The sequence below is a fragment of the Micropterus salmoides genome, unplaced genomic scaffold (genome assembly GCF_014851395.1).
Source record: "Micropterus salmoides isolate LMB-PRFRI ecotype aquatic unplaced genomic scaffold, ASM1485139v1 Ms_hic_scaffold_8, whole genome shotgun sequence".
Classification (NCBI taxonomy): domain Eukaryota; kingdom Metazoa; phylum Chordata; class Actinopteri; order Centrarchiformes; family Centrarchidae; genus Micropterus; species Micropterus salmoides.
The window spans coordinates 24884818-24905678 of NW_024044570.1; the positions used below are offsets into that span (position 1 = coordinate 24884818).

Below are 20861 nucleotides of genomic sequence, written 5' to 3' on the forward strand. Positions count from 1 at the left end.
TTCTCCTGTGCAGCGTTTGTTCTGTGCTGGAAGAGAATAAAGGCTGTACAAAGACATAGGAAGGAGGAAGAATAGCCAGGAGAGGAAACACTTGTCAGTATTTTTTAACCTGATGACTTTTGATCTGGAAGTGTGTGTGTGTGTGTGTGTGTGTGTGTATCAATGTCACACACCGGGAGGCGGCCTCCTACCTTGAGCACACAGATACTCTCCTATAGAAGATTGTTCTGTCCTATATCCACACACTGTTGGTACATACAAGGTCAACCTTGTGCATATTAACTATAATAGTGGGGTTTATGCTCACCTTGGACACCTTCCTGCTGTTTTTTCACTTATATATGAACAGACTGGATGTCAAAAATCCAATTCTAAGTTAACGTCTTATTTTTTTATAGAAGCATAGTAAGTCAAAGACTAAAAGGTGGATGCTTCTCTTTGTCTTTTGTCCATCTTTGTTTGATGTGTTTTCCTTTAGCTGTGTAAAATCATGTTTGTACTTCTAACAGCTTCTTGCTGTCCTTGTTAAAACATTAGGCGGGACTCATTTTCAGTCCGTGTGCTCAAGCTGTCATCTCCCCTGACTGCCCCAAAGTGGGAACGCAGCCTCCTCATTGCCAATTAAACTCCAATCAGCAAATGAAGATGGAGTGAGACATCGAATTACATCCAATATCCACTCCCATACTCAAGCCTGTCTTTGCCAGCCACAAATTAGCTTACAAATTAAGGCTCTGAAGATGGGAGAAGTCGAGTTGCCAGATAACAACCAAATAACATCCTGCCAGCGTCTTCATGTGTCGTTCCAACTCGGATCCAGCTTCCTGCCTCCCCTTGATGTGCGGAGAGTTTAGTTAAGTTTTTCCTGGTTGAGCTTCGACCATCCATTTCAATCTCCATTCGGAAGAAACCTGGTTATTAAGACAGGTTGATCATCTCACTGAAGTCTGTTCCGGCTTGGTCCATGTTTGCTAATGAAGATGTGGCATAGACAACCCAAACACTGTAATGAAATAACTCAAGTTGAATTATAGATGAGGACGGTTTGATTAATGGCATCTTTGAATCCGAATACCTCTTCCCCTCTCTTTCTAGCCCACACAATTGGCCTCTCTATATGGCTTGTATGCCAGACATTGCATGTTTTCTTTCTGTGGTTACAGCGATGGTTCTGTAATATTATCCAGTCAGATGTTCAATAATTCATACTTTTATATTGGGGGTTATCTAACACATGACAGGCAGGCAGTGTGCAGCTCTTTGAGTGGTGTCTAGGGGCTCCTCTCACGATGAATCCTATCAGAGAGTCATCACCAAGACCCCAATCCTTAGCTCATCATTTCGCCTCTTTATTTGACTCCCGTCTCCCTGGAGAAGTGTGTGAGTGCATGCTAAACATGCACTCACATATGTTTCAGAAGTGACACACATATGCACACCGGTAACATAATTTTAGGTGGACAGCCGGTCTGTTTGTGTGGATGTATATACTGGGAGTTTGTGTATGTACATGTGCACATGGACATGTTTGTCCCGTCTGCTGTGGTTGCTGCATCGAGCCTGGTGTGGCTAATTAAAAGAAGTCTGCTTTCATTATTCATGAGGCTGTAATTATACATTCCTTTTGCTGATCCCCCGTCAGAGACATTAAAAATAGATCTGAGTCTCTGTGCCCCGCCCTCCTAGGCCCCACTTTCTCTTCGTATTTGGACTACGTCCCTCCCAGCATCTCTCTATTTATCTATCCTTATAAGTATTTCTCCATCTTCCTGTCACTGGCCTCATTGTCTCAACTTCCTGTATTAAATTAGTTCTTTCGATCTCTCTTCTCATCTCTCCCGTATCTGCCCGCCGTGTCTTCATTCATGTTTGCTCTGATGTCGCCGTTTGGGATTCGGGCAGAACATTCCTCTGACAGCGTCACTCTCGCTCTCAGCGCTGTGGCCTGAACTCCAGTCACATCAGGCCAGAATTCAGAGTGGAATATTTTGAATCTGCTGCGACATCTCGGCAGAGAGATTCAGAAGAGAAGAGATATCACTGCCTCTGATCAACTTAATGGGAAGACTATCTCCTCACAAGAGGCAAAATCTCTGACCAAAAAAGTTCTCCCTGACATTGTTTTTTTTTTTTTTTTGCATGTTTAATCCACAAAATCTCCTTGACACAGAATTCTGTCTTTCATCTTCAAATGTGAATTGGCTTCAGTACAGATAAACTAAAGTGTGGATATCTGGCATACATGAGAATATTTGGTATGTGCGCCATATATTTCCGGAAAGCATTCAATACCTTCTTGCACAGTCAAACATATGACAGCCTGAGCTATTCTATCTGCGCTATTTTCTGCTGCACCATCACGCGTTAGTTACCTCTGGCAATGAGACTTGTTTGCCTTACTGGCAGAAAACAGTATGTGAAGCTTACGTCTTCTGCCATGCAGGTGATGAGCTTCTGAGGATGTCTTTGTGCATTTATTTACATGCCTATGAGGCTGATGCTGAAAGGGATGGGGATTTTGTAATATCTGCCAATCAGAGAGTTTGTTAGATGACTAAATGGATCGCTAAGAAGTTGATGCCTTTAGGCGACGCTCTCAATTGTTCTCATACTTGTATCAGAAAGTGAAAAATAGATTACCGCCTTGAGGCCACCCAGAACGTCATTGCTCTACAACACATTTCATTATGTTTGTGTTTGTTGGGGCTATATTATGTAAATGCAGTCGTGTATATGAAATTGGCTTCCCACACCATTGTAACCCCTCTCCGTATAACAACCAAAACAAACATGCACACTGACATACAGTACATTCACATAAACACATATGTTAGCAAATATGTGCCTGGACTTACAGTAAAGCTTTGTGTATGTGTGTGTAACAATGTCTTTAATATGGTCATTTTATCACAGTTAGACAAGTGCTAAGACATGTGCACCAGGTGAAATCCAAGTAAAATGGATTTCACCTGTCGTGCAAAGATTTAGCTTTCTGATCAGGGAATATTGATAAATGTATATTATTCAGGAGTAATAATGTTCTCCATCACTTTTGGTCAGTCGAAGCACTGAGAATCCTTGTTAGAATTATCACTTTTGAGCAAGGCATCTAATCCCTTTGAAACCATCTCCAGGGTGCCCTGGAAAGAAAAAAAAACGTATTTTTCTGTTGTCAGTAAAGTACCATTATTAATGTATTTACCAAGAGATCCCTGTTTTGTTCAGGGAGTTAACTTATAAGGGAGCTGTTGAGCAAATGTCTTATTTCACGCAGGCCAAATAAACAGTTTTTCTGTATGCGTGCGTCAGTGTGCCTCCCTCCTCGCTCTAGCACTCCAGGGCTAAACTGCTCTTCCTGCTTTTGAAGCTGTTCTGTTGGTCTGGGCCTCTGTTGTTACTGATGTTGTTGCTGTTGCTTTGGCTGGTAGGGTTTAGAGGGTTGCAGGGGAATTCAGGCTGGGTAGACCAACGTCACGGCTGACTGAAAATGCAAAAAAAGTGAAAGAGGAGATGGAGGAGTGGAAGAGATGGAGAGATTTAGTGAATGAAGAGGGAGGAATGAAGAGGTGGGAGAGAGACAGATGTAGAGAGTGCCTTCACTGAGTAGTGAGTGAGCATTGTTTGATCTTCGACACGCTGTCTCCCTCCTGCACAGTGTGACTCAACAGCTTTCTGCTGGTATATTCCCTCTCTTTCTCTCTTATTTCTGGATAGATGAGAGGATGGAGAGAAGGGGAGATGATAAATTAGTCAGAAAACAGTGATGAGTAGAGAAGGAATGAGGGCAAAATTTAATGTGGAGACAACTATGTGGAGTAACTGGATAACAAAACAGAACGGTGAGGAAGAAGAAACTGAGAGGGAGCACGGAAATAGTTGACTAAAGCAGAGATTTTGTGGCAAGGATTCGCTATGTTGCACGTCTGTATATCTGCAGTCTTGTGCTTCATGTAAATACTAGTTTATAGAGCATGTTCTATGGTGATGGGGTCAGGCCAGTGTTAATCTAAATAAATAAACCAAGATCCTAAATGCACAAAAAGCAATGCATGTCATTATTATCTTATTTTATTTTGGTTTTATTTTCCTTGTATCTGGGATTGAAAACAGTTGGTGGGTTTCTTTATTTCTTTCCATTCTACTATGGTAAATACATTCATTTTAGTTAAGTTACTGATGATGGAAATAAAGAATTGTTGGCAGAAAGCAGGGAGTTTATCTTCTATAATTGCACACACTATACAGACATTAATTTGTCATAACCATTTGTGTTTAGCACTTTGCCACTACCAGTAAGTATATACTGTCTTGCTACATGGAAAACATGCATGTTTGACATTACAGAGAGTATGTATTTAGTGTAGTAATGTATGTAGAGCTAACAAGACTGAAGACAACATCATTTAATTTGACTGTTTAATATTACTGGTTATTAAATCTATGTGTTCCTCTATATTTGTGTGAATAACACAGAGAGAGGGTCAAAGAAAGACAATATACAGAGCTGTTGTAGTTGGTGATAGGTCTCCTGCCCTTCGCCCTGGTGGAGGGGATTCCCACGCCCTGTTGCAGGGGCTTTCCATATAGCCAGTAGACGTCGGAGGAGAAAGCCCTAGAAACACATTGTGTTTCCTTTCAAACACTGATCCCAGGCAAGAGCTGTAGCCTCCACGTAGAGCATTCAGGGTTAGAGAGCAGAAGTGAGAAGCAGCTCACAGATCTGTGCCTAAGGGCAACGAGCTTCTCAGAGCCAGCGCCTCAGGGAGAGAAAGCTAAGCCAGCATAAGCTACTACCATCTGCCAGCATTGGCTTAGGGCTTCTGAAAGATCAAGTTTGAAAGTGAGAGAGGTGTGCAAGTGAAGACATCTCTTTTTCATCCTTTGCTCTCCTCTCCTCTCCTCTCCTCGTAGTTGCTTCCAGATGGAAACTAAGCTATCCAGTAATGATCTTTAACCGCATGGATGCCAGTGATGTGAGAAGGATAAAGCTGAAAACATCTGTGTATGTGTGTGGGAGAGGGGGCTCTTTGGGTGTGAGTGTGTGGTTAGCAGGTGGAGATCATACAGAGCTTCTCCTACACTCAAGCAGGGTGTTTCTGTCCTCTCTGCCCAGCTGTCTGGCGTTCCCTCTCTGTGTCTCAGATCGATGGTAGGGGCAATCAGGCTCACAGTCGGGGCCCTTCTCCTCTCCTGCCTGCTACTCCCTGGATGTCCCAATGATAAATCGACCACTGATTGACATGCTTTGGAAGCAGGAACAGGAAGAGTTCTCTCAAGTTAACTCAAACGGAGACAAGGTTTCTCTCACTGGGAGTATCTGGCTGCCCTGCTAGGCTAAACAACTTTAAGGGAAGGCAAACATAAACATGCCAACGAAGGCCCACTGGGAACTCTCGTAACAAGTCAACGGATTTAAATAAAGCACTGTGCACAGCTCTTACTTTATAGTCTACTAAATGCAAAATATGTTGATACCCCAAAGGGTTCTTTTGACTTGGTTATGCCACGTGCTAATGACAACATCTTAATAGGACTTTCTTGACCCATTAAACAAACCTCTGAGAGTGAGACAACTGTTAGAGCTGTTTTCAGGGCAGATGTCAGCAAGTTCAGCTGTGATATCATGAAACACAATCACTTATGAGACAGTGAGACAAAAAGCTCTCCACCAAATCATTGCTGACACATGGCTCAGTGATGTGGAGCAGGAGATGAACAGCAAGAATGCTCTTTAGTTTTTGGGAAAAAGTTGATTAGCAGCATATTCACAGGTGTTGCTTTTTAACTGTTTATAATGAATGATGAGTTACTACCCAGTAATGATTCACAGTGTTTTTTCTTTCTGTCTTTCTTCCTTATTGCGTCTTTCATCTTTTTCTTGCATCTACTCTTTTTTCTGACCTCAGTTCTCTAGCCCTCTTGTCCTAAATGGCTGGCTCTGCGGACGCAATCAGCTCAGCTTTTATTCAAAAACTTTATTATTCATCCCAGATTTCTCAAAGCCAGCGGGGGAATGATTGAAACCATGACTTTGAAGCAACGCAGCAGCTTCCAGCACAGTGCAGCAAAACGCTGTTCAGCTCTGATGCTCACAGAGGCACGGACCAAAGTTCTCATTCTGTGTCTTCCTCCAGTGGTCCCTCCACACTGGATCATTAATCACAGAACGACATGGAAAGTAAAGAGTGGAGACCCGGGATGGAGGCCTGGGGTCAGCCTGTGGAGGCCTCTCCAGCCCATAAGTCCCTGACCAGTGTCATTATTCTGACATTGTTGTGGAGGCGAGAGCTTTTGATGCTATTGATTTGGGAGGAGGGGAAAGGAGTGGAGAGATCGATGCACTTGCTGATTCAGTGGTGTTGCAAACTCAGGTCAGCTACACAGCCTGCCTTTGTCCAAATGTGTGTAAATGAAAAGTATAGAACTGTAGTATATAACAATACCACTCTGCATGTGTTAATGATTCACATATGTGACACTTAATCACAACACTGCGCTGTCCTTTTCCCCAGAGAGAGAATACAAACATTCCTACACATCAGCTTTCCACTGATACAGGTATACGCTCCATGTTCCTAAACACACATTTGAAATTGTTGTTTTTATAGTTTCTAACTGCCAAGTGCAACGGCAGGAGATCAAATTCAAATGAAATGTAATCCATATGCTCACGATTGCACAGACATTGACAAGTGCAGCAGGAGTCTTCTCTGTATTCCCCCGTGAGACTCTGATCCTTTGTGCTTTCAGTCAAAGCCTTAGTTTTGAAGCTATGTTCAAAGACAGCCTACCTGCTCAGCCCAGCCAGATCCAGATTAAACCCTAATGTCTTCCAGGGCACCTCCTGAACACCCCTCCCCCCCAGCTTTGTCACTTTAGGTTAGGCTCAGCGTATTCACCCAGAGCTGTGAGGGTTTCCTCTGGGGTATCGTCACAGACAGGTGGAAGGCGATGCAAAGAGTGAGGTTTCTGGACAAATGCAGCTGCACACCCAAGATCTTAATGGCATGTCTCTGTATCTACAGTCCTGTGCTTCAAACAAAACACTATTTTGTTCAGTCAAACCAAAAGCCAAGGAGCCCACAGGTTTTATTTATTTCTTCATTGGCTGATTTGTTTTAGTTATTGAAAGCAGTTTTTTTTTGCTGTATATTTGTGTTTGGTAAATATGACTCTGTCTCTGGTGCACACTTTTTTATTATGTACAAACTGTGTGTTGGCAAACAGCTGTGTGAACACCCACACATGGTGACATGTTCTAGCTTGTTGTAGGTTCTATTTGTGGAAATATATCGCTATGCCTGATTTTGAGATAAAATACAACCACTTTTAGGAATGTTGGCTTTGGCCAGACTGATATATCCATATCATATATCAACTACTGGATGGATTGCCATGCAATCTGTACAGACATTCATGCCCCCCGGAGGATGAAGGATGAATACTGACTTTGGTGTTCCACCTTTAGCACCACCATCAGGTTGACATTTTTGACATCTTTAGTGAAATGTCTTGAGATCTGGCGGGGTTTGCCATGAAGCTTGGTACAAGCGTTCATGTTGGCCTCGGGATTCATTTAATCATCATCTGGTCAAAACGTTATTTTGTCAAATACCTCATCATGACTAAATACTTTCAAATAACCTTTCCATCAGCTTCAGCTGTACTTTGTGTTTAGTTGCAATCAGCAGTGTTAACAAACTAACACACAAAACTAAGATGGTAAACATTATACAGTACCAACTTAACGTCAGCATGTTATAGACGTTTTTCTGTGCAACGTCATCGCAGAGATGCTTGTGCAACTAGGGGGCAGAAAGCAGCCCTCAGTCAATGCGGTATATCTAGCAACAGTGTTGGGCAAGTAACTTAGAAATTTAGAAAAAAAAAGTTACTTTTTACTTATTACTCCTTTAAAAAGTATGTTGTTATTAGTTTCATCTGTGCTGCTTGAGCAGATGCTTCAATAAATTAGATGAACAACTGTTCACGGTTGAAAGCTTTTTGCTGGTCGCACAAAGTTTACAACAGACGACAATGTTCTTTGCAACTTACACTGTGACACAATAATGGCAATACTCGCAACTGTGGAAAGAACGCCTCTCTCGCTGACCTGTAGTGCAGTCGCGCATGTTATATTTATATTCGAATGAAACACAAACAAACAGATCCAACTCTGAAATGAGTTTATTATTGAGTTAACAAGAATTTACAAACAATCCAAAATCTGCTGATTGCACTGGTTGATTATAGTCTTCTGACTGGCTACAAATGCAGACACCCCCACCCAAAAAAAGACAATGAATGTAGACCAATGGGGCCAGTTTTTATCTGCCACAGGCACAAAGCACTTTTGTAATTTAATCTTGTAAGTTGAATGTGTTTTGTCATGGCCGTTCTGTTGTTGTTTTAAGTCATGATTTTTATGTACGTGGTATAAAAGAGGCTTATGTCTTATGTCCCTTTGTATTATGTACCGAACGTCCTTATACGAGTTCATTTCAATCTGTACACAAAGTGGTTGTAAAATCATAATGTGCTGTCTTCCCCTGCACATTTCCCTCCTGCTAATGCGCCCTCTGCTCATGAAAACACAGGCAGTGGAGGAAGATGGATAGTGAGGCAAATAATCCAGTTAACTTTTCACATGTTTGCAGGCAGATATTTTCTCTTTATGTGTTTATCATGACTTATGAGCTTCTCTATAGCAGCCATTAACATATGATTACCATCACAAGGCTAATGGGTTTGTCTGTTGTTCCCCCTCCTGCTCAACTGCTTCATCCCCTTTTCTAAATCTTTCTAAGGCTTTTTTTCTTCCTCTTTTTAGCATTTGCTTCCTTCCTATCTTTCTTCCTTGCTCTGTCACTCTCTCTCTCTCTGTCTCTCTCTCACACACGCCTCCTCATCTGTATCCACTCTCGGCCCCTGCGGCCCCTCAAGTCCCAAGCCAGAGCCTCACTCCCACACAATGCTCTCCATTATTGCTTAATTATCTGTGGCCTGTCATTTGAATAATGTGCTATCCCTGAATCTCGATCTTTTTCCCTTTTTCCCTTCATCTTTCACATGCCCTTTTCTATTTACTTCTCTTTTTCTCCTTCTCTGTCTCCCACTGCTGCTTCTCCTCCTCCATCTCTCTCTCACCTCCTTGACATTTCTGTGATGTCAGAAGACTTGTTTCTGCTTTCCTATGTTTCACCGCCTCCTCAAAGCCCATTGACTCGCCTCTTTTGCTAGTTTATAAAGAAATCAAACCGTGTAAGAGACTGTGGGAGAGCAAGCTAAGTCTTAGTCTGTTTTTTGTCAGCCAGCCAGTCTGATGTAGGACATCACTTCTCTCCATCAACTCGCTTCTTATAACTGCATCATTTCTGTCTTAGGCACATTATAGTAATATTTAATAACTTAATTCCACCTTTTTCATCTGTGCCAGCAGAAGAGTGGCAAGAAATCAAAAGCTCAACTTCCTTCCACTTTGATGTTTCTGCTAATTCTGTGTGCCAGCCATTAGAGAGCTCAAATGCTGTAGTTTACAAAGTTAAAAATCATCTTCTGTCATCTCCAAATCTCAGCAGCACTGTGGGGCCATTGGGGAAATCAATAATAAAAAGTCAACATTTGTTTGTGTATGGGTATGTGTTTGTTTCAGTTTGTAAGTAATCTATCTGATGCAAACATCTAATGTGCGTGCAGCACTGTGGTCCCTGGCAGAAAATGGATTGGTACTGTTGTCATAGCTCCCCTGTATCAAATACACACAAACACACCACTTTGTTCCACTGTAACTGTATACTCATTGGGGTATCCCTCCTAGTTTTCTACATTGTTTGTGCCTGATTATTTAGCTTAGGATACCTGGGGACATTTACTGAGGCAAAGCAAGGAAGATGTGTTTTGTGGCTCTGTAGCGAATCACAGGATTTATAATCTGTGAGTTTTGCTGAATGCTGAATGTTATTGTGTTTGAACTGATGGGTATGGCATATCAAACACTCAAATCTCTCCCCATGCATCACTGTGTTTGTATTGTGAAGTAAAGGGTAGTGTTTTCTGAGTTGTTGGGAAGCAGCAGCCTAATTTACTCTCCCACAGTCTGGTGCGTTGTTGCTTCATTCTTGTCATTTTGAAGTCCCATTCAACAACTGATCCGGGATTTTGTAATTCTTATGTTTATTATTGCTTTTCATTGTCTGTTTGAGCTAACTCAACACAACTGCATCACAACAGTTCAGTACATTATAGGGATCAATAACACAAATGGCCCACTCGTACTTGCTGCACTTATGACTCAAATAAAACCCAGGCAGAAGTTTATTTAGGGGGCTGTCTACACTTCAGAAATCATTATCTGTTCTGTACATCACACGTCATTTTACATCAGTCTGGTCAATGCACACTACATTTTAATTTTAATTTAACAGTCCATTATTAATGTTCTCGCGTACATTCACTACAGTGCATAATTATGCATCACTTGTTTTTTGGTGTTGTCTGAACACACATAGTCTTGCTACTAGTCCTAAGCTCAGACATCTAATAAGTGTTGGACCTATTTGATCAAACAAAGTGTGTGTTTCCTGTTTGTTTTTGCAGGTTTGGTCAAGCTCGGAGTCCACTGTGTAACATGCCAGAAAGTTGCCATAAAGATCGTCAACCGGGAGAAACTCAGTGAGTCAGTACTAATGAAGGTACGTTTACAGCTTTCAGTCCTTTCTGTGAATTTTAGATTTACAAGTGAGGTTTTTGAAGTAGTTAGTTTTTACTCTGCTAATCCTTTTGGCACTTCTTCTGAAGGTACTTTGAGTTTTTTTGTTTATGTAAATCTTTCCATGTGTATGCCTGTGAAGAAGGCAAGTAAAGGTCTGTATATTGTACCACACTGTCCCTATTCAAGTCTAGCTGGGGATCTTTGTTGAACATCATTCCTCTCTCTCTCCACAAAATATGCAGTAGCAAGGTCGAAGAGGTGGACTGTGACTGAGTAATGATATCCCTGAAAGAACCACCTCTTTGACACCTAAAATCCGAGCTGACTGCTGGCTAACATCCAAATGAGGAGAATGTTTACACAAATCAATGGCTCGTCTTGCAAAAATATTTGAAAGTTAGTGATGAAAGTCATAATAAGCCATATGGAGAGTGGAATCAATTAGTGAGTCGGTGACAGTGGGTCTTTGAAGCAGCTGATTTTGATCCTTCTCAAATGTTCAGCTGAAGGAGTCAGCTGTTTTGCTCCCTTGCCAGGAGTCAGAGCATCCATGAAACCTTGGTGTAACACAACAATAAAGGAGGTTTCTACAACTATAAGAACTGTGCCTCAACTCCAAAACGCTTTAAAATCTTCTGGGTGAAACACAATAATTTTGCTGTTACCTACACAGCCTCCTCTTGAAGGATCCAGTAGGGATTTGTTTTCTTATTATGTCCCAGGGCTCCTGCTGGGCAGCTCTATTCAATGCCCGCTCAAAATTGGCATGCTGCAAAATTGGCCCTCGTGTTGATGGAATAGTTATAAAGAAACTGAACAGAGCAGGAACATGGAGGACAACAAGACTCTACATCGTGAAAATTGTCTTTCACAGGACACATGCAGAGAAGAGTGCTTACTGTAATTGTTTGCTTATGAGCTGGAAAGCAGGAAGCAGGTGGGTTTGCTCACAGTACAGGTTATCTGCAAATGGAAAATCCCTCTGTTTTGCATGACTTCTGTGGCAGCATCATTAGACTTTAGATGAAAAGCTCTCTGTGTTCGGATATTGCTATTTGATAAACAGTCGGCATTAATCAACTTCATGCTGTGTCAGTGTCTTCCCAACTTTTTCTCACTCATTGCCGTCTTGCTACGGAAGTTGCTTTCTTTCTATCTCTTATTCGGCTTAACATGAAGTCTAACATATTCATGAGGGAAAGACAGGTCATTTCTGTCGCCTCAGCACTGACAGAAGTATTATTAGTTTTAGCAGAAGAAGTTGCTGGAACCACTGTAACATATGACAGCAGACAGGAAGCTAGCAGGATAATGTCTCAACCCAGGTGTTTCACATTGAGCTGTCCTGCAGAGGAAAATGATAGTAACAGATGCCAAATACTGACAGGTTTCCAACAGGACCAAGGCTTTTGCTGAAGCTGCAGTTCAGAGCCAATTACTGAACTCAGCCATTGTCACACTTCTCTCAAATACTGGCCCCTGGTGGGTGGGTGGGTCGAGTGTGTGTGTGTGTGTGTGTGTGCGTGCAGGTGTATGTTCATGTACACCGATCAGCCATAACATTATGACCACTGACAGGTGAAGTGAATAACATTGATTATCTCGTTACTATGGCACATGTCAGTAGTTCGGATATATTAGGCATCAAATGAACATTTTGTCCTCAAAGTTGATGTGTCAGAAGCAGGACTTTAACAAGAGCCAAAGTGTGATTGGCTAGACGACTGGATCGGGGCGTCTCAAAAACTGCAGCTCTTGTGGGGTGTTCTCCGTGTCTCAAGTGGTCAGTATCTATCAAAAGTTATCCAAGGAAGGAAAAGCGGTGAACCGGCGACAGGGTCAAGGGCGGCCAAGAAGGTGGCTTGGTCCGATGAGTCACATTTTCTTTTACATCACGTGGATGGCTGGGTGCATGTGGATTGCTTACCTGGGGAACACATGGCACCAGGATGCACTATGAGAAGAAAGCAGTTTGATGCTTTGGGAAATGTTCTGCTGGGAAACCTTGGGTCCTGCCATTCATGTGGATGTTACTTTGACACATACCAACTATCTAAGCATTTTTGCAGATCATGTACATGATAAACACAACAACAAATTTAAGGTGTTGATTTGGCCTCCAAATTTGCCAGATCTCAATCATTTCAAGGATCTGTGAGATGTGCTGAACAAACCAAGACTAATGCGTTCCTTTTACCTCGGAAGTCGGAGATTGGAGCTGGGAATGACGTCACACCCGAGTTAATAGCGTTCCTGTTAACAAGTCAGAAAGCCTTGCTCAGCTAGCCGTTGTTTACAACTAGCCAGGTTAGCCATTGTTACGCCGGTTGATCAAAAACAATGCATTGTGCGGTATTTACTTATACTAAACACAGTAGCAACACGTCCTCAGACAACAGTTGGACAGCACTTGCGGTTCTCCCAACTTTCCAAGTCAGAAATACAACTTAAGGGTTCCCTTTTAAATTTCCAACTTTGTACTTGGAAGTTCCAACTTCCTATGTAAAATGGAACGCACCATTAAAAGGTCTACTGCTAATGTCTTGGTGCCAGATACCACACCACGCCTTCAGAGGTCTAGTGCCTTGACAGGTCAGGGCTGTTCTGATGGCAAAAGGGGAACCTACACAATATTAGGCAGGTGGTCATAATGTTATGGCTGATTGGTGTGTGTCGGTAGGTATTGAATTGTGTGGAAGCCAGGGGCAACTGAGTTACCCTGAAAGAGACACTTGTGTCTTGTAAGTTTGGCAGTGAATGCCAAAAATCTTAGTCACCATTATTTCATATTATACATAAATAGTCTTTCAAACTGAATGCAGTAGTTAGGTGTATTGCTTGCTTTCAGTTTTGTATTAAAAGCATGCATCTGTGTGTTTGTTTCTGTCTATGCTTGTTGAAGCTATTCTGGGTGTACATTGTGCTGAGCAATGCTTGTTTGGAAATGGTATGTGTGATCATATTTGTGTAGTAAACAGGTAAACAGTTAAAATTCAGTATTTCACGAGGTAAATTGGAAATCTAATTGATGTACTGTAAACATGCAGGATTGTTTCTATATGTTTATGTACAGTGTGTGTATCAATTTCTTCATTGGCCTTTGTTATAAAGCTGCTTGAGACCTCAAATATAATTCAACGGCCCTGTGTAAATTATGAGGCAAGATCTTTTAGACCACATTTTTGTTGAGGTCATTTGTAAAGTTTCCTCTTGTTGCAAGACACACATGACCACTCTTCTATTCTGAGGTTCCCACTGTGGCTGGACCGGTGTTTTCCTACTCAAATTCAGCCACCCATATTCTCATTGTGTTACACTCCAGTCTTATGTGTCTGTTTCTGTTCTCTGGGCTGCATGTGTGGCTGTCAGACTGTCAGAGTCAGAGGTCGGGCTGCACTCTACTGCAAGGCTCAGACTGTGAAATGTCACCTTTTAATATGCTAATGTCTTGGGTCCCTATGGTGCCATTAGGGGAGAATCTGACTCTCCCGGACAGGTGTGTGTGTTTGTGTGTGTGTGTGTGTGTGTGTGTGTGTGTGTGTGCATGTGCAACACCGCTGACAACACATATATGCATGCATACACATGCGATACTTAAATACAGGCCATACACACGCACACAAGAATTCATAAGAATGTGTCATACACATACAGACAAATACATATTTATATGTATGTGCACGAACACATCATCCATGACATACATCATCCCTCTACATCTGTCCTTGCCCTGATTGGCCTTGGGAATCAGGGGCCTGTGGAGTGGAAGAGATGGGTTGAATTAATTGTCTCAGAATATCTTGCAGAGAGGTCCTCCACTTCCCTCTACTCACTGTGTGTTGAACTTTTTATAACTAATGTTGAACTCTCTAGTCCACAGCCCCACAGGCTATGACACTATGGACCAGAAGGGCATTGAATTGTCTTGGATAATGAATTCGTCTATGAACTTTATGTCAGTTTGTTACCAAGGAATGAGCCTTGACTACTTCAAAGAGTAAGTGCAGCCCAATGGGTTTTTTTCACGTCCAAGCAAAAAACCTAACAATGGAGTTAGTTGAATAGTAATAAGAGTCCCTGTCAGTGGGAAGTGGCTGCCTGTCATGTTTCAAATGATGAGAGAGAAACACAGTATGTGGACATGTGACAGTATGTCAGCAGTCATTGGCACTGAGGCCAAACAGAATGGAGTATGACGATCCAATAAAAATAGAAGCCCAGAACCACAACTGTATGTATGAGTGTGTCTATGTGTGTGTCTCGAGGGGGTAGTTCATGTTTCTGAAACACGGGCGGCTCTCTGTCTCGCAGTCATGTGTCTGGGCTGTGGCGGCCATGGGGTTGAGAGAGAGAAGTAGGAAGGACAAAAGAGAGCAAGGCTCAGGAGAGATAGATGGACATGCTGTGAGAAACCCTGCTGAGGCAAGATATAACAGATGCCTTAGTAGGTACACCACGTCTCTACTCACATTTCCTGTCAGGAGTGTCTTTTGTTCTTGGACTATTAATGTGACATTCACACATATGGTATGTCAAAATCGTTGCCATAGATATGATCACAACGAATAATGAGATTTAATGATGATTAATAATTTGTGCCCTGTCTGTTGTGATGTTGGGATGTTATGTAAGATGGAGCTGCACTCTTTTGAAAATAGTCATAATTCAAATTCACACAATGCGACTACTCTTTAATTACTGGTGTCAAGAGAATTCTGGGAAATTAATCTGGGGCAAAATCCAGAGAAATTTGAGAAACCAGTACAATACCACCATTTTGCTTCCAATACGAAAACTATAATTTTGTTAGCACCTATGTTTTTCTACAAAAAACATTTTTCATTGGACAAAAAAGAAGGCACATTTTAAAATGTTATATGAACACAAGCAGCCGTACAAGCTATTTGCCCTAATAAAATAAAACTAAAAATGACAAAATCATAATTTAAACTAGGTACTAGTTCATGAATGAAAACAAGATTATTTATCTGATCCAAAGAAGTTTAATAACCAGTCTTAGTGATAAAGTACATTAACCTGTATTGCTAATTTGAACACAATGCAACTAATCTTTGTGGTACTGTTTGTAATGTTCATTTAGTTACTTTCATGATGTGCTTATATGATTTTGTATTTCCCTGTACTTGTGTGACTTGTGTGGTTAAAGCATACACGGTTTCTTACAACCATGGTACAATTGCCCTGTACACTGGAAAACCACAAGTCTCTCATTGCAATGCTTCAAAAAACCCACTGGAAAACTGATGGTTATATTGATGTTGATAATTTGGTGGAAAGAATTGACACTGAGTAGAATCTTGCCACTGCAGTTAACTATGGTCTGACATGCTTTCCCTGAGAGCAGAGGATTCACTGTTCCATATTTCATACCATATTACCTATCATTATGCTGAGTGGAGCAACTCCTCTAATCCACAGTTTAGTCTCGGGGTGAGTTAAATTGTTGCTAGCCGCTAGCACTAACAGCTAGCAGAGGGAGAAGGGTATCTTTAGCATTCAGCAGTTGGTAGTTGCTGTTGGTGCCTGTTCTGTTTCTCCCTCTGAGCCAGTGAGCTGGTGGCGGCTGCTGCTGTTGGGATAAGGACAACTAATTAGCCTGAGTGACTCTCTCTCCTCCTGGAGCAGCACAACTTCAAAGTCACTCTACAGTCCCCAAGCCCAGAGAGAGAAAGGAAGAGAGGGAGAGGAGGGATGAAGTGCAGGATGAAGGGAGATAGAGGGGAGTGTGTGTGGAGAGAGTTAGAAAGGATGGTGAACGTAAAGTTAGAACACTTTGGATGGATGTCTTATGAAGAAGATATCTTTAAATAGCTATGCTATGCTGTTTTTGATGTGTTTTTAGCGCGGTGTTGTTACTTTTGGTCGGCTGACTATGTCCTTGATGTCAGTCATAACATTGCAGATAAGTGTGTGTGTGAGAGAGCGAGAGAGAGAGAGAGAAAGAGAGAGAAAGAGAGAGAGAGAGAGAGAGAGTTTGGAGATGGAGAAGCCCGCCGAATAATTGCCTGTAATGCAAATGAAACTAAGGCGATGTGACCACACACTACACTGGCTGTAATCTGTACAGCTAGTTATCTATGTCTGTAGTTTAAATAACAAAACATGAGGGAAAATTTCACTCAGGTTGACTGTATGACACAATGGTAGCCAAGTTTTAAATGCACAGCTCCCAAAATAAAGATTTAGGACTTAAGAGGCAGAGAAAAGCAAGGAATAAAGGGTGAGTACACCAACCGACAGAGAGTGTGGTGGGCGGGTGAGGAGCAGAACGCCATGGCCACAGATGAATCACACACGGTCTAATCTTGTTATCCCGACACCTCGCTGACAGCACTGTAGCTTTCTTTCTCCGCCATCTCTACTCTTCCCTACTAATGATTATAGATGGGCCATTCTCTCCCATCTCTGTTGTGCCGCGAGTGGGTTGGATATAGAAATGCCTCCAACACGCACAAGTCCTCTTTAACTTTATGTTGTGCGCAAATGTGTTTGCGTGTGTCCTTGTGTGCACACGTCTGCGCGGTTGCAGAGACAGTGCAGACACCCCTTTAAAATGAATGGGTTTCATATGTTGTGCCTCTGCACGTTGATCCATCAGCTTTATATGGTGCTCAGCCAGAAGCCAGGACTCAGCAGACAGTTTGATCTTAACAGGCTGACTGCACAGAAAGACTGTAGAACTACCAACTCTGTTTATCTACTTTTTGCTTCTTCTTTCACTCATTTTTTCCTGTTGATGTTTGTTTTAAAAAATTATAGTTGCTTTCTTTATTTTGGTTTCATCAAATATATAGATTATAGCTAAAAAAGCTCAAAGCCTTACTGAGCCCTTTATCTGTTATCAGTCAATATGAAGGTCACTCAGCATTCTATATCCTAATTTGGTTTCCAATCACCACTACTACCATGTCAATGTATACCCATTTTTTTTCCTAGTCTTTATTGAGAGCCGATGATGCTCTAGTGAAACGGAAATGGGGGATGGATTTTACCTACAAGGCACAAGATGTTTGGGGATTATGAAGAAATGTCAGACTTTAGCCTTACTTGTATCACATTATGTTCCATGCTAAGTACCATCGACTGCAGACACTAAACATTGAGTTTTACACTGTTCTGCCTGGTAGTTTCCAATACATCCTGGAGGGGCGTGTAGAACCAATAGTGCTGCTGCTCAATGTGGTGACAAAGCTCATCAAACACACGCAGTGTTGTTTGACTGATTTTACCTCTCATATGTCTAATCGAGATAAAACAGAGATGGAGTGTAGACAAAGTAATTGAATGGAGGATAGCAGAACTCAAGATGTATCGGGATCCCCCACTGAGCTCGACAGGAGACAGACAGACGTCTAAACCGATGGCATTTGTTTCTCCTCTTCAAAGGAAGAAGCCGCTGTGTTGTCAGATAGATGAGAAAGCTTTCTTTGCTTTTTTATTTGTTGCTGCTTTTGTTAGTTTTTTTTGTGGAAGGGCACATTTTATCCAATTCTTTTAACCCTTAAGTGGAGTGATGCTTTTGTGGGGAGATCAGCATAGTTCCCCATCAAAGTTTGGTTTTCATTTTCATTTGCCTTTCTTTATTTCTTTGTTTTGCTCTGGGATTTCTTACCCCTTCATGTTACCTGTGGACCCACTGAAGTGTATTTTGTGTGTGATTCTTCCCAGCCACAGGGTATTGTAATCATCTTTTATGCGTCTTGTTTGAGATGGGATGGATAATTGAGTAGGTACATCATGTTCCCTTGACAAGAAAAATGTACTCCACTTTTACTTTTATGCTGCTTCCATTAAAAGACACAACCTTCCAATGCCCTGTATCTCATCAGTATGTGTTTGTGAATGTTTTTATTCTACTTAATGTTGGCCTGCACCCTGGCTTAATGTGAGATACGAAGCTGCAGCACCTTCATTAACGCTGCAAAATGCAAAAATACATACAAAGTAGCTTTGGAGAACATGTTTTGTTGGTACAGTGTTGTGGAATTGTAAGCATTAAGAAGATTCCTGTTCAGTCTTGGTTCTATAATTTAGTGTGTGTATGTGTGTGTGCAATGCTGTATGTGGCACTGTAGCAGAGCTTTGCAGTACTATGACTGATGGACAATGAAGTATGTCACAGTTTGTGACAACTGTCATCTCACTGGCAATAGCAATGTTGTGATATGTCTATTCATATACCATGCCATCATTGTAACTGCCACTGTGTGTGTGTGTGTGTGTGTGTGTGTTTGGGAGCGCATGTATGTGCAACTCCATTGTCTAGTTGCTCAGAGTCAACAAAGACAGAAACATACACACACACACACACACTTCCCTTAAGGTTCTGTCCGTCCTCTGGACACAGATTATGTACACATCGTAGATTGTGCTGAGTCCCATACTGAAGGCATTTATGAGCTAAGCACACACCTGGTAATGATGCCCTAAAGATATCTGTCATTTACAAACTGCTTACATGGTTCACCCTATTTTCATGCACTGATTTCACAGTGTAAAGTGGAATTTACAGATACCAAAGTAAAAAGGTCTTACTATACCTTTAAGGATATAACAGTGCCATTGCATATATGTTTTGCCAGTCTGTATTGCTGTGAAGAAGAATTTATATCACATTAAAAATGCACTTAGTATTGAGGACTTCTTGTATAATAGTAATGATTAAGTAGAGTGTCAATATCATGCCCATTCTTAAGGCTATGCATGCACTCATAGAACTAGAGTCACATCCATGTAACGCCTCTCTATTCAACACATCTCATTATCTCTTGATTATGCTGTTAACTAACTTCCACAACGGTTGAATATTATGCACAGGCTACATTAATTTATGAATCTGGCATAAATTTTCCTTATACAAATTTAGCTGTTGCAAATCAGGGAAATTGGCTCAGACTTGGCGGTGTTAATGAGTTTGGGACAGATCCTGATGTATATTTGGGCTTTTGCGGTCAATGTGTTCAACATCTGAAGCAAGACACTTTTAACTTCATCAGCTCCTTCATCTACATCCCTGTGGGGATTGTTTGTTAATGACTCTGTTGTGCTAACACACTCTCAATATGCTCTTTCCCTCATTTTCTTACTCAGTCACACACTGTCCATGCCTAAAAAGCACAAACATGTATGCATGTAAATGCATACAGGCGCTGTATATTTTTTTGCCACATTTAGGGCAAGTTAGTATTCATGCACAATATCATCAGAGCACAAGAGTTTGCCTTTTATGTCATGCTCAGTGTAAGACCTAATTAACAAGTGCAGAAGCTAAAAGAACTTCCTGCTTACATTATTAGAGCTATTTTTGTACTTATTTACAAAGTTTCAACTAATTTGGGTTATTTCAGTTGACCGGTCTTCCCTATTGAGCTTTTGTCCGTCCATTGTTGACACGTCTACCTGGCTAACTATTGACCAGGCTCATGTGTCAATGAATAGGCCATGTATTCACTTGTGGAGGTAATTAGTTGAGTGAGTGAATCACTGTTAGTTTATCACTACTGTCCACCTTAATTATTGCACTAAATAGTCTTCATTGTTCATTCATTACTCACTTTCTTTAATTTAAATAGCTTTCACATAACTTGACATTTAGCAAAATCAGCACCAGTCTTGTAGTTCCACTTTCCTTGCATTGTATTTTACAGTCCGGTCACCTTTCTTCTGTTCTGATCAATCAGTTGAATCTCCACTGGTTTATTGTTTTAATTCTTTAATGTACTTAGTGTCCACTTTACATGCCAAAATTGTGTCAGTGTTTCCATAAATTAATGTTCTTATCAGAGATGCTCACAAGTCTTTGAGCTATAGTCCAAGTCAAGTCTCAAGTCACTCATGGTTATAATGTGTGTTGTATCAGCTGCTGCATTCAATCCAGGCTGTTTATAACATTGCATAGCTATAAGGAGTTCTGTAACTGTAACCTGTTTATCACTTACAGAGCACAACCATGTAATGTGCAATGCAATTATGACAGCTTATTGACTACTGTAATTCAACACATTCCCCAGACTCTCAAACCCAGTGTAACGTTATAACTAAATAAAACTGTAAAATTACATGATCAACAATAAACCTGTAACCTGTTTTTCACAGAGCACAACCACGTAATGTGCAAAGCAATCAACAC

General features: G+C 41.4%; 1 protein-coding gene across 4 annotated transcripts in view; it reads left to right on the forward strand.

Annotated features, from left to right (window-relative positions):
- brsk2a (BR serine/threonine kinase 2a) overlaps positions 1–20861 on the forward strand; it is a 163635-nt gene that overhangs the window by 87304 nt on the left and 55470 nt on the right. For all 4 annotated transcript variants that reach the window (XM_038705513.1, XM_038705511.1, XM_038705514.1 and 1 more), the window contains exon 2: positions 10597–10691. In XM_038705513.1, the coding sequence (XP_038561441.1) occupies positions 10597–10691 (95 nt within the window). The remainder of the gene's footprint in view (positions 1–10596; positions 10692–20861) is intronic.